At 34.8% G+C, this 20011-nt stretch overlaps 1 protein-coding gene across 1 annotated transcript in view; it reads right to left on the reverse strand.

Annotated features, from left to right (window-relative positions):
- LOC118898430 (sodium channel protein type 1 subunit alpha) overlaps positions 1–20011 on the reverse strand; it is a 136999-nt gene that overhangs the window by 53531 nt on the left and 63457 nt on the right. Inside the window, exons 3-14 of the mRNA XM_036858803.1 lie at positions 19175–19293; positions 16924–17013; positions 15261–15389; positions 13097–13188; positions 11783–12052; positions 8472–8535; positions 7796–7937; positions 6931–7137; positions 5106–5390; positions 3790–4137; positions 2369–2501; positions 1333–1571 (exon numbers count right to left, since the gene is read on the reverse strand). Of these exons, the coding sequence (XP_036714698.1) occupies positions 1333–1571; positions 2369–2501; positions 3790–4137; positions 5106–5390; positions 6931–7137; positions 7796–7937; positions 8472–8535; positions 11783–12052; positions 13097–13188; positions 15261–15389; positions 16924–17013; positions 19175–19293 (2118 nt within the window). The remainder of the gene's footprint in view (positions 1–1332; positions 1572–2368; positions 2502–3789; positions 4138–5105; positions 5391–6930; positions 7138–7795; positions 7938–8471; positions 8536–11782; positions 12053–13096; positions 13189–15260; positions 15390–16923; positions 17014–19174; positions 19294–20011) is intronic.

The raw sequence follows: 20011 nt of genomic DNA on the forward strand, positions 1-20011 counted from the left end.
GAACAAAATGTTTATACTAGTAATGATTATATTACTAGCTTACATTTGCATAGTAATTTATAGTTGATGAAAAGCTCTCATGTAAGTTATTTCATTTTATCCTCAACAGAAACGCTATTAAACACATAATGCAGGTATTATAACCATGACTTTACAGATGAGGAAACAGGTCTTCAGATGGGTGCAATGACTTGCCGAATATCAGCTAGAAAACGGCAAAACTAGGATTGAGAGCAAATCTATTTTTAACCAGTGTTCTTTCCATCACATCAAACTGCATTTTCCTTCAGACTTCATACAGCACAGCTACTGACAAGATTTTCCCATAAACAGTTTTACGTATCTATAAGCTTATTCACATTTCCCTCTAATCAGATAGTTGTCATTATACATATGTATCTATATTATAATATGTGCATTACTATTATCAGTATTTTTTATACACATGAAAAAAATTAATTTACTTCCATAGTATTGGGTTGGCCAATCCTCTTACGTAACATCTTACGGAAAAATCCGAACAAACTTTTTGGTTAAACTTATATAAATACTAAAGCTTAAAAAATAGAAATACTGTAATTCAGGATGCTTTACATGATTTGCTTTCCATCATCAAAAACCTTAAACCCTAAAACAAATATTATGGAAAATGCATACATTATTTTAGAGAGCATTCTTTCAGCAAATAAAAGCTAATATTCCTATGTTGAGTCAACAGACAAACACTTTAATAATTTATGTTTTTTAAACACAGAAGAGAAAGAATTTAGTGGCAACCTTCACCAAAAGTGGCGCTGTTAATCATATAATACACAAAATGTACTGGACATTTTCAATATTTTATGGTTTTGATCTAAAATAGATGGATTAAACAATGCATGGTCTACCTAGATCCTGGAAGCGGAAAAGCTGGAGACATTTTTGAGTTGTTAAACTATTGCTTATAATGATGATGACTAAGCAAGATAAAAAGATCTGCAATTTTATTTTAGCCTTCTACAGGTAGGGAAACTGTGATAACATCATTTCAAAAAGTGTGTCCTTAAACTATGGACTGCTTCTGTACCTTGAAATAGTTATAAATATCAATATTGACTTTTCAAGTAGTACTGCAGGCCTGTGCCTATTACTCTCTTTCTCAGTGTCTGCTTTGATCTTAAGGGTTGTTATTTTTGGCAAAAGTAGGATATATCCAGCTAGATATAATTCCCATCTTTTGGGAGCCAGGAAGTAGAAAGGGTGGTGGAAAGACTGCTATAAGCTATTAAATGTAAAGAGTTTCTCAAACAGAAAGTTTGAAGACTGAACACATTTACCTTCCAATATGCTTACCAAGTTTCCTACTGTAAGCACATTATTGAAATGGTCCGTCATGGGATAGTGCTCCATGGCCATGAACAGAGTATTTAAGACAATACAGATGGTGATGGCCAGGTCAACAAATGGGTCCATCACAACCAGGTTGACAATATGTTTCACTTTTAACCAATATGGCGAACAGTCCCAGATTAAGAACATGTTGGAAAATTTATACCAACAGGGTGGGCATTTCTGCCTGGATTCTTCAAGTTCTAGATTTAAAAAAAATAAATTAAAAACAACCACCAAAAGATATTTTTACACACATATATTCCTTTCAAATCCACTAGACTTCTTTTTAGTAACCAACACATTTCCATTTGTGACAGTCAACCTCTTTTATACTTGATTTTAAAAAAACTATACAATTTAATCTTTAGACGGCTCAAAATATTTCTTCACACATAAACATAGAACAGAGGTAGCAAAGAATGGTTTTCTTCTCTTATGCATTGATACTGTGGTTCCATACTTTGCCTTAAGTTAAGTGAATGGTCTTTTAAATAAAGTCTCAATAGGAATATGGGTTGGAGTAGTGTAGACAGTGTGTAATCCTATGTTAATGTCTGGCTATGGTGTCATCCTCAGGCTATAAGAGATAGGACAGAGAGATAGGGTAGAGCCAAGAATCATCTTTTTAATTTGTTTTTATTTTGTGAGAATGACCCACTCCTCCCCTCCAATCTTGAGAGTCCTACGCTAAGTGGAACAGAAGAGAGGAACACCATGGCTAATGGGATTAGAAACCCCTAACAGAAATGCTTTAGTCTGCATTTTCAAGGAGTTGCCACACACAGGATACATTCTTTAGTTTCAATATCACAGAATTTAAGTAACTTTTTAAAAAGCTTCTAGAATACAGGAGTAGGTATAACAAATAACTCTTAAATAAGACCTATTATGTTCTCTTTAGAATACACTGCTTCCAACTCACAGAGACATTCGTTTCGAATGAGACGATATAAGCTCAGTGAAAACAACTGAAACGGAAATGGAATTTGTTACAAACCTTCTACTGTATTTGTTAAAATGCTGGCTATGCTCATTGCTCTTTGCCTTTGAGTAGGATCTTCTAGAAAGTCCATGGAAACATGAAAAGAACTTGACCTTCTCTTTCTCATTTCAGTTTCAGTGGTTGTTCCCTGTAAAGAAAATGCTAATGTATTAAATGATTAACTTGAGCAATATGATAAGTGAACAACCAATGTGACACTGTGAAATTCATGAAACACATGCGACATGCACGTTCATATTTAATTGGTGATGGCAGATATTGCTGACTTATTGTATCATTAGCCTGGAATGTCCAAACTGTTAACCATTTACTCATACAGCAAAAACTGAGGGTTTTTTTTTTTAACCCTCTGATTTCATAATTTTATGAGACATAATGTAATTTGTATATGATTGATAAATTTGTGAGAGACATATTTAACAATTTCCTTATTTCTGAACTAATAGTAAAAAGTAGTAACTTGAAATGACATCTAAATGATCAAGGCATTTTATGTTGAGAAGGTAGCCCTTTATTTTTAAAGAAATACAAATAATTATGACACTCGTAGCTGCCATCTCATTTTCTGGACACAAGACATAGATGATCATTGACAACACAAACTGTAGGTTAAAAAAACAACAACACATGCTGCATGGACAACAGTTTCATCCAGGGTACCAAAGCAATAAGTCATCTAATTCTGACTTAGTCATGCCTCACCATGCTGATATATTTCCAAGTCTAATAAGAGGCAGCATGTGTTTAGAAATTCCTCATCTGGGTATACATTCACAAACACATAACATACCTTTGTACACAGACAATTCTTTTATGTGCCTGTATTAATATTTTTTTGTGTCTCTTCATTTAGATTAGTTTTGAGAAGACCTATATCAGCATTTTTTTTTTAGTAAGACAAATATGAATACTAGAAATTTTAAGATAATATTGAAGCTATCTATTCAGGCACAGTGTTCTTGAAAATCTTCTAAACTAAAGCAGAGCTATATTGAAGAATTCGTTTGAAAGATTTATTATACACCCATTACAGTTAAACATAAGAATCGTTCATTTACTCTTACACCAGAGCTTTAGAGGATGTCCTGCTGTCTAAGTTCAGCATGGGTATATAGCAAATCCTCCAACTGGAAGCAGTCATTTCCTATTGTGTTTAATTTATCCTTAGCACGTTTAATAAGTAAATGCATTCAGGTGTTATGCAAGAAGGTGCTGAGGCCTTAAGTTTTAGGTGGATACTCTCTTAAAGATATTAAAAGATGCAGGTGCATTCACAGCTTGACCAACCAGGAATCATTCTCAAGGGGTTCCCTTCTGTAGAAACACTGGCTGGGGCAGCAATAATGGGCCAGCCATGCCTGAACTATTTAAAACTTCCTTACATTGTCATCAGTAGCTGGCTTATCTATTATCACCTCTGGTAGAAGCTGTCCAACAGGCGATGTAGGAACTGAAGGTCCACCAACCAAGGAAACCACACCATTGCAATCCACAGTGCTGTGCATCTTCCCATTGGCTGGAAACACGGCCAGCATCCGGGACGACCTACTGGTCTGACTCAGGTTACTGTTGCGTCGCTCTCCATGTCGTCGGGGCACAAATAAGGAGTCTCTGCGGCTTTCATTATCCTCGAAGGTGCTGTGTTCATCATCAGCAAAGTCATTCTCAGATCCCACATCCTTTGCTCGCCCTCTGAAGCTGAAAAGGCTTGTTCTGCTATTTCGCCTTGGAGAAAATAAGGAGCCACGGATGCTCAACAAAGACTAAAAGTTTGAAACCAAAAAAAATAAAATAAAATAAAATCATATTAATATGGCCATTTGGAATGTGCTTTTATTTTGCAAGATTAAGTTGAAGGGGACTTCAGCATTCAAAACAGAATGTGACTCATTCTTTTTTGATTAACATTCTCATTTTATGTGCATTCGGATTAAATTAAATTACTTTTCTAAGAGACGGTTTCTAGCCCTTGAGATTAATGACTGGGGAGACAGATCGCAACTTAAAGATATTGAAAAACAAAACCCTGAACCACCATATTTCATATTCAAAAGCAAGCATCTTTAGTACCTTACTATGGACATTGTAAACACTCAATAAATATCAGTAGCATGACCTTAACAGGGGCACATTTGTTTCCGTTGCTCTTTCCCTTCAAGAAATTCTAACACTTTTCACAAATTGTTTTAGTCCGTCTTTCTAAAATCACTTTAAATTAATTATTGTTCTTGTTGCAGCTAAAAGGCACAGTGTTGTTGGAACTTGAAGACTTCTGAAATTCAGAGTGATGTGCTTTTTGATAAAGTATACCGTGACTAATATTTTCAGAAGCATGCATGATAGTTTATAAAGTAGTCAGGGGTAAAAAAATATATAAAATAACCAAAAAGACATTACTGATCAGTTATCTACATTTTTTTTTCTCATTAAAAAGGCTGCAGACCAGAAAGATGAAATGTCATTAGTTACAACAAGTACCAGCAGACAGGTTCAGGTGAGAATCCGGGTCTCCTGACTTTCAATGTAGTGTTATCTCAACTACACCCCGCTGTAGATTTACGTGTGCAAACTAAGATTTTCTCATAACTATGTACAGAAAGGATAGGTTTAAATATAATAAACACAGCAATCAATTCAGCTGATAAAAATTCATAAGTTGTGTTTAATTCCTCCCCCTCTCTTCAGTGTTCTAATTTCCATCCATGCATCATTTAACTCAGCAGTGCCATACCTGGTGTGGGGAGGAGTACCTCTTTTCGTATGTCAACCGATTCCCTTCTATGGAGAAGCGAAACCCTTTCCTCCTGATGCTGTCTTCGGATTCAGATTTATGGAATTCATCGTCATCTTTCTCTTCTCCACCAGACTGCTCTTTCTGTTTTCTTTTCTTTCTCCGATTTCTTCTTTCCTTTGCACTCTTGGAACTCAACTTGGAGGCTTCAGAGGAGCTGTCTGAGAGCCCGCCTGCTGCACTAGGTTCCCTGGAATGCACTGAGGCAGTTACAGCCGCTGCCTGCTACATTGAGGAGAAATGGTCTTAGCATGGAGCTAGAGAAGACTTCACCTTTAAAAAAAATAGCTAAAGCATTTGCAAAGCATTTTAAAAATAATTTAGCTGACTCCAGCTAATCTTACATCGAAGAAACTCTGCAAGTATAAAAGAGAATTTTTTTTCTTTCCATCTAATAAAGGCTTTTAGAGTTAATTTGGTTTCCTTTGTGCTAACATTGATTACATTTGTATGATGTTTTACAGACTGCATATTCAAAAGGATCAATCAGACAATGACAAGAACACAAATTCATATTACTTTTGGGATTTGATTTACTCTAAAAATTGGTATCTAATTAGCACTGTCTTTTTTTTTTTTTTTTTCACTGAAAAAAAACTGGAGCATGGAAGAAAAGCTGATCAGTAACCTGGGGTCTAATCCAAAGATAGGAGGAATGAGATAAAGAGCTGAGATCCTCTTTCCAGTTATTGAAACAGGGTTGTCCAATACTCTCACAATATTATCAATCAGATTTATGGAAGGTGATAAAATCCCTTCCTTACCCCTCCACAATACTCTATTCAGAAGACTGGAGAAGGGAGGGTCAGAAGTTTCGGCTAAGCAAGACAAGATGTTCAGTTCTCCAAAGACCATCCCCAGCTTCTTTAAGTCGGCACTGGTTCTTGCTGGCCACATGGTCATGGGATGAAAGCAATGCTTTTTGATCACAACTTGTACTAGCCCTAGGCTGGCACTTTTTGATTATTATCATTGTTCCAAGAGTACTCTCAATACAAGGACTCTTGCAAATAAATTAACACTCCCCAAACAACTTTCTTCTTTACTAAAAACAGTGAGTTTCGATGCTGAACGGAAAGAGTAAGGAAAGATGGAAGTGATAAGAAGGGCATTTTGTTGTACTGTGAGTACTGACACCTCACTACAAGAACAAGTAATTCTTAGGTTCCCTGATCTCCATAAAATTGGTGACTTTCATATGCCTATTGGATACTGCTGTATCAGAGAACATTACATTATTTGATCACTTTCTTATTTATGTAAGAAAGGCAATTAAGCAACCACATTACAAGACAATATATTTTTGGTTAAAGAAAGTAATAGACAATCTTCTAAGAACCACATGAACATCTTTTTATATAATAACCAATAAAATTTTTTCTAAGAAAAGATGATTTCTTAGGATTTTCTTCTAATGCCAGTATACTCATTCAGTAAGTTTCTCACCTGAGAAGACCCCAAAATCACATTTTCCCTTGTATTCTAAAATTTTAAGATGATTAAAATAGCATGAGAGAGTTCTATTGTGGTCCATATCGTAAACATCTTAGAATAATTAAACTAAATGACTTAAAGATGATCAAAACAATGTAGAAATCCTTACTAATCCCCTATACTACCAGCTTCTCTTAAGTACAAACAATTATCTGTCTCTCACTTTCTCTCCAGTATTTTTGTAACAACCAAAACAATAAAGAAGGTTTGTACCATGAGACAGGACATATTTGATTTGGTGAATTTACCTGAGTTGATTTGGTGAATTTACCTGAGCTGCTTCCTGTTGCTTTTTAAGCTGTTCAAGCATCTGCTGAAATTCAGCCTCTTTCTGTTCTGCCTCTTCTAAGGTGGCCTGATTCTGTTCCTCATAGGCCATGGCTACCACAGCCAGGATCAAATTTATTAGATAGAATGAGCCCAAGAAAATGACCAGCACAAAAAATATCATGTATGTTTTTCCAGCAGCACGTAATGTCTGAAAATAAGAACACCAGAATTATTTTTTTCAATATTATTTCACTAACGGGTGGCTTTACCTGTCTCCAACTTACTGTGTGTCTTATAGGACTCTGATATAAATAATAATTATGACGTTCACAGCCCCTCCTACCTCGTTGACTGTTTCTTTAACATCATCCTCTTCCTTCTCCCCTAACTCATGCATTCAACATTCTGATGTGTAGGAGGGAATTCTTGGATTTATCAGGAATAAAGCAGAGTCAAATAAAGTACCATGGAGATCTCCATCAAAGAGCTGAGGCTTTGAATAAAGTTAAGGAAGAGACCAAAGTTATCCTTCTACATCTGCTTATTCATTTTCATCACCTGCCACCTGAAGGATGATACTTGAGCGGGTAAACAGAGTTGAGGGGAATATATGCCTTCTGTTTAGGAGGATCTGTGTCTGGGAAGGGTGGGAAATAGGTTTTGAGCCAAGGGGAACTGAGAGAGAATTGCTGCTCCTGGCATTGCTATGCTTAATGTGTGTTATAATCAATAGGGTAAAGAAAGTCAAATCTGATTTTAAGCTCCGCTCTTTCCATTATATTATGGTGTGGTTTGGATTTCATAACTAAGCTGGTTTTCTTATATACTTCCAATTAAACACAATATGTGTCTCTTTAGGTTCTCACCAGTTGGTAAAGATTTTCCCAGAAGTCCTGAGTCATCAGTCGAAACAGGGACAAAAAAGCCCAACTGAAGGTATCGAAGCTTGTGTAGCCATAATTGGGATTTCTACCAGCTTTCACACACATGTATCCTTCTGGACATTGGCTGTAAACGTGGCAAAAGAAAGTATTATAAGAAGTTCTGCTGTCTTTTTATTCTGGTAGCGTGCTATACTTATGATATTGTCTAGCCAGGAAGATTTGCTATTTCAAGGGATAAAAGTATGATAAATAAGCAATTAATACATTTCCCAACTTTTGACTTAACATAATTTTACTATCCACTTGACGTCATCATTAAAATATTGCATAGCATTTCTAGTAATATTTTACAAAACTATTTTCTATTGGTAATTAGTGTGTTAACATATGTCTAGTTCATTTTCCTACCGTGGATAATCCAGAGTCATCTCATAGCTCACACATACTCATCTAAGGGAAACAGCATTAGAACTAAAGTATAACTTCTTGTTTTATGAAACATGAAAGCTTGTCTAATATCTAAATAATCCCTCACCTTATAAATAACTTTAATTATAGCAAATTAGTATGAATAAAGTTAGTTGGCTGTTACCTGTCAGTTTGTACAAAAAAAGAGAAAATATATATACACACACACACACACAAATGATTGTCTTACCCAGCATCTGAGCTATTGCCACACAGTAGTGCATCTGAAAAACCCTCCAGAAAATAATGATATCCTGTTTAGGAAAAAAAGTCACATGATGAATATTTGCATGACATTGCAAAATGAGAATAAGATCAGGCCGCTCTTTTAAAGTTCATAATTTAAGTACATTATTATAATTTTAAATAGATTATTATAGTTTTAAATACATTATATAATTTTTTCAAAGGCACAAGTATTATTCCCTCTAAATATTAGATATTATATTAAGGAGATTGGATACTTAGTTAATAGTACAAAGCATTTGTTCTTTATGAATGTAAAATTAGTGATAATCACAGGTACTAACATAGTATTTTAAAAGGTATCAGTGTTTTTTTTACCCTCCGCATGAAAAATAAAAATTTCATTCTGTAAAAGTAGATAAGAATGGCAGGGATTTCTTTGCTTTCTCAAAACAGCTACATATTTCAAAATAAAGGGATTTTAACTTTTCTGAACTGTCTTCTGTATTTTTTAACACTTTATAAATGACTAATAATTAATTATAATCTACATTCTACCAACTTATAGAATATATCATAGGCAGCTTATAGTAAAAGATGCATAAATCATGTCAACTGCTAAAACAAGTGAAATAAAAAATAATTTTAAATATTGTACTAAAGCTAAAATAATTATTATAGGTGAATATTTCACTATCTCAAAGTTTTCTGTCTCTGGCAAATTCGTTAGATTCTTTCAATGTCCTGTTGAAGTGTCACTTCCTCTGTGAATTATTCCTTGATAGCTTCTACTTTCTTCCCACTTAAAGATTGGCAAAATTAAGAAATCCTCTCACTGTGCTACCAGTAACATGTACAGCCATTATTATTACATTCACTGTCTTATATTGTGATTATTTGCTTACAAATACTGTTCCTCCTTGAAAAAAATGTCTAATCATTCATTATTTCCATATTACTAGTGTTTGGGACCTAGTAGCCTTTCAATAAAGTTTATTGAATGAATAAGTAAGGGGATGACAAAAAGAGAAACACATGGAATTAAAGAGTCATTTTGTAAAAAGGACAATTTTGGATTTTGTAGGAAAAATATTTTCTAGATGCTAAATCTTCTGAGAAATTTACTCTACGTATAGTTCTGTAAGAGATACAAAAATACATAATGGAACTATTTTAATTTTCAATGTCTTTACTTCTCTGAACATAAGAAAATTAAGATACAATTTCTTAACTTTTAAATGAAATTAAACAATGTGAAAGGAATATGACAGTTTCTGGATAAATTTTTTTTTTAATTTATTTATTTTTGGCTGTGTTGTGTCTTCGTTGCTGCACGCAGGCTTTCTCTAGTTGCGGCTAGCGGGGGCTACACTTTGTTGAGGTGCGCAGGCTTCTCATTGCGGTGGCTTCTCTTGTTGCAGAGCACGGGCTCTAGGTGTGTGGGCTTCAGTAGTTGTGGCTCGCTGGCTTCAGCAGTTGTGGCTCGGGGGCTCTAGAGCACAGGCTCAGTAGTTGTGGTGCACGGGCTTAGTTACTCCTCAGCATGTGGGATCTTCCCGGACCAGGGCTTGAACCCGTGTCCCCTGCATTGGCAGGCGGATTCTTAACCACTGCGTCACCAGGGAAGCCTTGGACAAATTTTTGGTACCAGATATTTATAAGTGAAGTTTTGTCCATTAAACTCACTGATCTAGAAGTTTAATCTGGAGAAAATATAACTTTCAGTCATAATGTTTATCTTTAATTTTAATAAATTTAATTTTCTATTACTTTCAAAAGTAAGCCATTTTATTTATATTTGCATTTAGTTTAAAATAATCTTTGTTCAACAAATGGAATATTATTAGAGAAAATGATAAGAAACAGATTTTTAGGGCTGAAAATAGCCTCAGATATTCTTGACTTCTTTTATTTTGAATGTAACAAAAATGGAGTCCAATAAATTTTCCCTAGAGTGAATAAATCCTAAGTGACATCCTCATAATCAGTTCCTTGATCTTAGATTAAAACAACAACAACAAAAAAAGCAGATTTCAGGGAGTTGATGACAGCAGTGGGCTTATAAGGATCATGTGAAGTGAATAAGGGACATTTCATGTATTCCTCTGACATGTATTTTTCTTAAGGCATTTCTCTTAATCCAGCGATTTACAATTATTTGCAAATTATTTGTTGGCATGTCACTAACATCATGGAAGTGTTCATCTGTATCAACCAAGGTATTTTCCAGATCTATAACTATAAAAAGACACTGATTAGTTTTTTTTATTATGCTATCATTACTTTAAGAATTATCAAACCACCAGTAAGTAAACTTTATGACTAATCCTACTTCTTCCACATAACCAGTCACTAAGACTTTCTTTCTTCTTTGATTTTTTTCCTAAGAATTACTCATCACCTTAAAATAATAGATACAGCTATATTTAAGCACATCTAGAGTCTAAGTCTTATATATTTAATATTTTCCTTTAAAAGGACATTCCCTTTCATGAGTCATGTTCTTTCTCTCTGCTTTTGAAATATTGCTACTGGCAGATACTAAAATTATATGATAGAAAAAGAAATTGTTAATTTTACTGTCACTTTAAAAAAAGGATATCAGACCAATTATTTTTTCAACCTTCTAGAGTAGACTATTTAAACGTTTGACTATTTTGTCTAAACTCTTGAAATAAAGATAAACTGATTCTCATAACTTCACAGTTTTATGACATTTTAAATTTCTCTCTCCTAAACGTTGACTCTCATTTTCTTCTCTTTGATGTAATACTACTTTTAACTCTTATTCTACAAATGTAAGAATAATGTTAACCTTTAGGTCTCACTTGCTTTCCATAATACAACAATAAAAATAACCTGGTAAACTATAAGCACCCTGGAATCATGTGCCATCACCATTATTTTCCCAGCATCCTGTGCACTTTCTGGTACATAAAACACATTCTGCAATTAGTGTTTAATGGGTTACATTTGCGTAATACTTTGGAGTTTACAAAGGGTTTTCAAATACTTTATGTCATTTGATTGTCTCAAATGAGACAATATACAGCATTGTACACTGTGAAGAGAAGAATGTACAGCAACCCAATATCCTAAGAAAATTTCTTTCTAGCTGAATTTTTCAGCCTCCCATAGGGTTATCAATAAAATAGTTATCATAGTTATCAATAAAATAATTAAATGTATGTGCAAACCATTATAAGGTGATTAAGAGATCACAACCTGTTATGCAATCATTTAAAAAATTTTCCATGCCTAGATGGAAAGACGATCAACAATGAAAAAATAAACCTACATAACAGTAATTCTTACTTGAATCTTGAATATATGACTTCCAGTCAAACTCAATGAGAGTTTCATTTACAAGTGTGCCATTGTAATTCACAGTTATATTCTTCTCTACACTATGTTCCTCCAGGGAAGCATTGGTGGGAGGCCACTGTACACATTTATTCCGCAGGTTGCCCATAAAGAGCTGCAGCCCAATCAGTGCAAACACGCTCAGACAGAACACAGTCAGGATCATGACGTCTGAGAGCTTTTTCACAGACTGGATCAGGGCCCCTACGATGGTTTTCAGGCCTGAAAGAAAGAAGGTTATTACTATGAAGACTTAGAATGTCTGAAATACCAAAAGCTTCACACAATTTTCTTGAAAACATACACTCCATGAATAAGTCTGAAAATGATTGCAATGCTAGTGGGAGAGCAACACTTCATGGAAGGCTGAAGTGCTTATGGAAATAAACTCTGGAAATGTAAAAAAATCTAAACCATGAAATGAAGATCCATATCCCATTGGGTTGGGAGAAAATAGCTGGAAGTTCATGGTCTTCACAAAGCCTATATTAAGGTCTTGTATTTCTCCGTTTTGCTAATGAAACTTGCCCCATACTTTCTTTCATTGGGGTCAGTTGTCAGTTTTATAACAAATTACGTGAATAAAAATATTTTAAAATTCCTATTCATAAGTAGGAAAGGTTTTGCTATAAAACTGGAAGTGGTTTGGAGTATAATTGCACTTTAGGATAATAACTCCTTGGGGAGTTCCCTGGCTGTCCAGTGGTTAGGACTCGGTGCTTTCACTGCCGTGGCCCGAGTTCAATCCTTGGTTGGAGAACTAAGATCCTGCAAGCTGCATGGCACGGCCAAAAAAAAAAATGATAATAATAATAATAATCCTCCATGCAGACCCATGCTACTCTTTATTATCTTATTCCCTTGTCTTTTTAAGCAATATTAAGATTTACATTGTATATACATTGTCACCAACGCCTAAAATGAACAAGAAATTACAGATCGGTACATTTGATATGGAACAAATCCTTGGTATGACTGATGTGGAGAAAAAACCCAGCACATCTCTAAGTGCAAATCACATAGACTGTATATTACAGTGTCTCATGCAAGAAATTGTTAAGCTCCAAGGATGATGAAAAATGTGAAAACATCAAATTTTATGTTCAAATAATAAGAGTCATTTTCTGAATAATACCCAATTTTGATAGTTACGATTTTGATGATTTTAATTATGATGACCCCTGATTTTCTGTAATGCTGAATGTCAAGAAAAGAGACAGTTGCTGAAAAAAACATGATGGGTGAGCCTCAGTGTTTAACCCTCACCTGGAATGACTGAAATTGTTTTCAGTGCTCGGAGAACTCTGAATGTTCTCAAGGCGGAGACATTGCCCAGGTCCACAAACTCTGTCACATATCTGTAATAGGGAGTTCACATACAAACACAATAACAGAATACAAAGAAAGAGCTGTAGGTGCAAGGATCCTTATGCTTTACACTGATCACTTCTTACCTGGAATTACAAAAATAGTTTTCAAAGCTCTCAAGACTCTGAAAGTGCGAAGAGCTGAAAAATTGCCTAGGCTTACAAATTCTGTTACATACCTGTAGAATTAAATAAGAGTTATTCAAGATTTAAGCAGGATTTATATTATTTGCTTGGGTCTTTTATAAAGACCTTCTTGGTGATTTTGAATGATAATATTGTAAGTAACAATTTAGAAATTAGGGTCTATCACTATGGTTTTCTTTACTCAGATAATTTAAGGATGTTAACTAGATGTAAACTTCATAACGCACACAATCCTGTTGCCATTTCAAAAAGCAATACAATCGATACCATGTGTAATTTAGGAGAATTAAGTAGAAAGAAAATAATTCTTGGCTATAGTGTCATGGAATTAGTTTTTAAAAATATACATGAAAATCATGAAATCAGGGCTTCCCTGGTGGTGCAGTGGTTGAGAATCTGCCTGCCAATGCAGGGGACACGGGTTCGAGCCCTGGTCTGGGAAGATCTCACATGCCGCGGAGCAACTAGGCCCGTGAGCCACAGTTACTGAGCCTGTGCGTCTGGAGCCTGTGCTCCGCAACAAGAGAGGCCGCGACAGTGAGAGGCCCGCGCACCGCGATGAAGAGTGGCCCCCCTTCGCCGCAACTAGAGAAAGCCCTCGCACAGAAACGAAGACCCAACACAGCCATAAATAAATAAATAAAATTTTAAAAAAACAAAAAACAAATGGGTAATAGCATAAAATACTCTTATAAAAAAAAAATCATGAAATCATCCAAGAGAAATTTAGACAGATTGACTTACTGCCTATCTGTATGTGATCAGGATTTCCTAGTGTAACTCTTAAGTGAAAGCTAGGCAAATTAAGAACAATATTTTATGGGGGCCCAATGGTTACTCCTGCCATTACTGCTATTTTATTCTCAAGAAACAGTAGCCCCAATATGCCTTCTTCTGAGCTGTGGCCAGAGGGAATGGTGAAGAATCATCCTGACTAGATATGGAATTAAGATGAGATAGGCAGCATCCGGAGCCGTGAGAATATCAGCACCATTTCTCCTCTGCCCATCCATCCACCTCCTTACACCTGTAAGAGGCCAAGAATGTCAGCTCCTGAAGGATGAGAGTGAACTGTATTGGTCCACCTTCCTCCACACTCTAATTTTACCTACTGCTGAGTGGCCTTCTGTTACTTTTCTGAGTGTCTTCTTCTTCGGGGAAGTATATCACTAGACCAAAAAAAATAATAATAATAAGCAGGACTGCAGAAATTGTGCATAATACTGAGTGTATCTGGATGGGAAATAAGGATAAGAAGCTTAATATAAAGAAAAAGATGAAGAAAATTATAAAGGGAAAGAAGAGAAGAAGAAAGGAAAAGGATCAGGTAAGATATAGGAAGAGGCAGAGAGAGTGTGTTTGTTTATATGTCTTAATTATCAATTGACTGATGAAATAACAATTTAATATTAAATACATAATATATTAACTACCTTATTTTTTCTATTAGTGTGATTTGTCAGAATGTTTTGATGTTTATTTTCTATTATTCTACCAAAGAAGCTGGGGAGAGTGTGTGACGTGGGTAAGGTCAATGGAAATCTGTAGGGTCAGCCGAATTGTTTCTGGCTGTAATTTTAAAAAGCCGTTTTCACAGATGTATTATGAATACATTTATGCTTTCATATTAGGGTGTGTGTGTGTGTGTGTGTGCACCTGTTGAAAAAGCAGCATGTATGAAATTTTCTGACAGATGTTTGTTACATGTGAAAATTGTAATTTCAATTACTGCAAAGCCTTTATGCCAAAGTGAAATGCCACTTTGAACTCTGTTGCGCTAAATTAAAATCCAGAGCTTAAATATATAAATCACACTGAAATATTCTACAGTTAAAGCAAGCTTATTCTTCAAAAGCATGAGCACTTATAGAAGACAAAATATAGTCTCTTTTGAAGCTTCCAAGAAAGGCACTTACGCAAATGTAATGACAGTGAAGTCGAGCCAGTTCCATGGGTCCCGAAGGAAGGTAAAATCTTCTAAACAGAAGCCCCTTGCAATAATTTTTATAAGTGATTCAAAAGTATATATTCCTGTGAAAGTGTACCTGGAGACAAGTATCCAAAAAGAATGGATAAACTAATCATTTTCTTTCACAGCAATTTCAATTACTTGTCACTCCATTAAGGGAATAGACGAATATTATAAAACGAATCTAAGCAAGTTAATATTATTTTCAGGGAAATAAAACATAGCTGTAAATTTAAATTCAACTCCTTAACACATGAGGAGTTGGCTTTAGGTTGTCCTAAGAGTAGGGTGAGAACCATATACTGTATAAAGTGTATCTGAAATGTCTTAGTATTGACATACATGAAGAGAGCCTCTGAGAATTACCCAGTACATTCACATGACGGAGTAGCTGATCAACAATATTGCAGAAGCATAAAATGATTTTCCTTTAGAAAGTAAAAAAACTCAATTTCAACCATGTTTTATGAATGAGGGAACATTGACAAATTAGTCTCAAGTTTTTCTCTTTCTTTAAGATAAGCTAGGTTAACTTACTTGGAAAAAAGAATTTTGTTAACATCAAAAGTGGGTAAGTTTAAGGTCACAAGAGGTGAAAATTTAGTTTAGAATAAAATACTGAGTCTTAGACTGGAAACTTAGATGTTTCCAAAATTTAAATCTTCTACTCAGTTTAAATGAGCAGAAATTTAGATATTTCTGAGTAGAAACTTAGATGTTTCCAAAGTTTTAATCTTCGACTCAGAAGTTGGAGAATGAAATCACGGCAACTAGGGCAACTTGAGACCTGTGGGCCTCACATGGTAGCTTTAATACTTTAGAAATCCTTTGTATATAAATTTTTTATTTTCTTCAGAATCTTTACCCCTTTTTTGATTGGGTCCAACCTGGAAGCTGGAAGTTTCCAGGAAGGGAAAAAACCCTTGGAAACACCCCCGTGGTGGTTGTTTTAAGGGTCAGCAGGCACAGAGCAATACTGGCTACCACGCCGGCCGTGCAAGCAGACCCAGCAGCACTTATCACACATCTGGCCTCTCTGTCCTCAAAAGTATCCCAGAACAGAGCCCATCAATACAATTAGTAATGCATCTGGTTTCTGAAAATCCTACCCTAACTTTCCCTTCGGTTAGCTTAGCCCTCAGTCAATTAAATTTTCAAGTTTGAAAATCTCAAATTTTGTGGGCTTTTTTTTTTTTCAGCGAATTTTTTGGTGACCACATTTGAAACTGATATAGGCCTGGCATGGAGTGGATGTGTCTGATGGAAGTGAAAACTTTGTGAGGCTCAATATTATCCTTTTAGGGCAAGTGTAAGACTCACTGAATTCATCTGGAAATGAACTGGAACCAAGGTCTACCATATTGGTTCCTTTCTGTGAGTACTTTCATCACATTTGCTTTGGTCACTGTAGATCCTACAGGAAAAGTGGCGAGTGTCCAAGAATGATGGGCTTCTGGTAACCACCAAGTACACGTGAAGGAGAGAGATTAAATACTAAATACATATATATAGATATAGATATATGTCTATATGTCTGTATGGCTATTCATCTATACACACACACATATACATACTCATGTACGTCACTTAAAACGTTAAGTTGAACTTACTCTACATTCTTTGTCCAGTCAGGAGGGTTACTCATTGTCATAAACACACAGTTCGTCAAAATAGTGCACATAATTAGCATGCTGAATAATGTAGGTCATTGTTAAGGAACACACAAAAGAAAACCCAAATCCATGTATCGTATTACATAAAACTAACATTGAAAAGCTCAACCTGCAGTTTGGCCAGGACTCAGGGCCAAATACCCTATGGGCAAGTCATCTAATCTCTTTAAATTTCATTTTTGTCATCCATAAAATTTGGATAATAATATCACCCTCACAGAGTAGTTGTATAGATTAAGTGAGATAATGTATGAGAAAGCTTTATAAAAGTATAAAGTGCGGCTTTTGTTACTATTATTAAATCAATCTATTTACCTCCCAGAAGACTTTAGGGGGAAAACAGTGGGCACTTTGGAGTGGTCCAGTTTTTGAGCAGAGAGCACTGACTTGAACTAATTTAGTTGATTAAAATAGTAAATTGTTGAGGAAGGCACATCCCTGCAGAATTGTAATTTCTTAAATACATGTGATACAATATAGTTGAATACATTAAAATTTATATAGTTGAAGTACAGCATGGTGTTAAGGGTCGGGTTGCTCTATTTCAACTGAGTTTGTAAATGTGTAGCAGCATTGGATAAGACTGAAAGTGAATATTCTTCAAGGCCATGACTTAACATGATGTGAATGTAATTAAAATTCAACATAAAGGTGATCTTAGCAACATAAAAGTGACTTGGGCAAGTCATTCAGCCTCTCTATGCCACGGAAGCTTCTTGTGTCTCTACTGAATTTTATGCAGTGGAGCTAATCAGGTATGGAACTCATCAGTTTGAGGTACAGATTAAATGGGTTAATATGTGTGAGTACTTGGAACAGGTCTGTATGTTAGTAGACATGATCTAAGTGTTAGCTAAAACCAATGACTAACTATGACATAACAGAATTATGGAGCTGAAAGGGACCTTAAAAAACAACTGTTTAATCCCTATATTTTAGAAATCAGAGAAATAATGCGTAAGCTCTAAAGAAATTAGATAACTTGGCCACAGATTAAAACACAGGTTTCTTACTTTCACATCCAATATTCTTTCCACCACAGTTTACTGCCAAAGCAAAAATTTTCCATATGTGATAAAGAAAGTTTTCATCAAATGACCACATGATGGCACTAGGAACACAAACTAGGATGAGGAAACCTCCATAAATGTAAAAACTCTGAACATATAAATTTTGTGTTTCAAATCTTTGATTTTTAATAATGCCGTATTTATACCATAAGGAATCTCTTACTATCAGTTTAGAAATAGAACGGATTTTTAGGTTTTAAAATCTTTTTTCAAAAACTCAGGTAGTGTAAGTTTATGATCATTATAACAGTATTTCTATATTTATTAACAGTATTTACATTATTACATATTACATTAATTACATATTAACAGTATTTCTATATTTATTATTGCCAAAGCCACCAAATGAGACAGGTTTTTGCCAATGAATATGAACAGATGAATTTAGTTGCAGAATCCTTTTTTAACACCAATGAGAATCTCAAAGCCAAATCCCTAAAGACCACTTGGAAATACAATCTCAGCGTCTTTCATTAACTTCCAAAGCCCTTACTAAGCAATCAGTTTTGCATGGCAGAGTCATAATTCAATGACTTAAATTTGCAATTAAGCCAATATTCCAGTACTTCCTTACAGATTTCATTAGGAAAGTTCAAAAACTAGCTAAATATTGGCCAAAGCCCCCTGATCTTCTCCCATGGAAAATATGCTTAAAGGTTAATTCTAAGGTACACTAAAATGCTTTGTATTATAGATAGCTCTATATTGGCTCTGGATGTAAATTTTTTGCTATTATATCATTATTCACTGCAAATTCTAGAAAATCAGAAACTTTGTACAATATCTTAAAAATAAATGTGGCTATTTTACACTAGATTTGTAGGACTTGATACATATAAGTGTTTTTAGAAAGATATGTATAATGTTAAAGACTTTGATGTATAATATATATTTGAAAGATATATATATAGTATATATATAATATTAAAGACTATGTAAGTTTCAGTGACATCTATGTAATAAATTTTAAGAATAAGGCTTTTATGACCAAAGAAAATACAAAATGAGAGTGATAAAACCACAGAATATGGACATTTCCCAAGTTAATTTTACATTTAGCTACAAAGCATTTATAGATTATGTACTAATAGCTAATACTGATCGCATGAAAAGGATATGAATGTACCAAAATCTTAATAGCTATTTTCCTAAGAGGATTGAAGGGAGTTAAAATGTACAGGGCAGAGGTGGCACTGAACCGGAAGATGGCCTTCCCTTTATTCAATACTATAAAAGTCTGTAAGATAGGAACACATAGAAGTATAAAAGTATAAACCATTTAAACTCTATTACCCACCTTCTATCACTTGTCAAAATGAATTATTCCAATGTTGCAACTTTCGATGCGCACCATGAAGACAAACTGTTACTGGATCTCTTCTTAACTAGAGACAACATCCAATGGTATAACTCACCTTTGACCTGATACTTACCTGCAATTTTATTGTATATAAGACAGTTAGCCAAGGTAATTTATTTATTTTCTTAATATTTTAAATATCTGAGTTAAAGGAAAAAGTCTCAAATGGGTGCACGTTATCATTTCATTCTACAGATCTTAGGACACTACATTCCTTTTACAGCGATTTCAGCTTTTCCATTTCAAATATCTTGAAAATTAATGCTCTGGAATGCAAAATCATTCAGTAAAACAAATAATATTTTTGAAATAAATATTCTTTTACCATTTCTGCTTATAAAATAAACATTATCACTCTATTTGTAATAGGAAATAAAAACAGCCACCATCAAACCCAGTCTTGGGTTAGATGGATGTAATCCAATAATTGATTTCTGGAGGCCAAGCTCCCTGGAGAGTATCCGTTGGCCAGGAGTGCTAAATTCTGTATTGGGATTTCTGAGTTAGCTGACACACTGAATTCTAGTCCCAACTGGCTGCCTATTTCATGTAGTGCTTTCTTAGAGGAAAAGCTCAAAGCCCCTGCAGAATCTAG

Source organism: Balaenoptera musculus, chromosome 7 (genome assembly GCF_009873245.2).
Source record: "Balaenoptera musculus isolate JJ_BM4_2016_0621 chromosome 7, mBalMus1.pri.v3, whole genome shotgun sequence".
Lineage (NCBI taxonomy): Eukaryota > Metazoa > Chordata > Mammalia > Artiodactyla > Balaenopteridae > Balaenoptera > Balaenoptera musculus.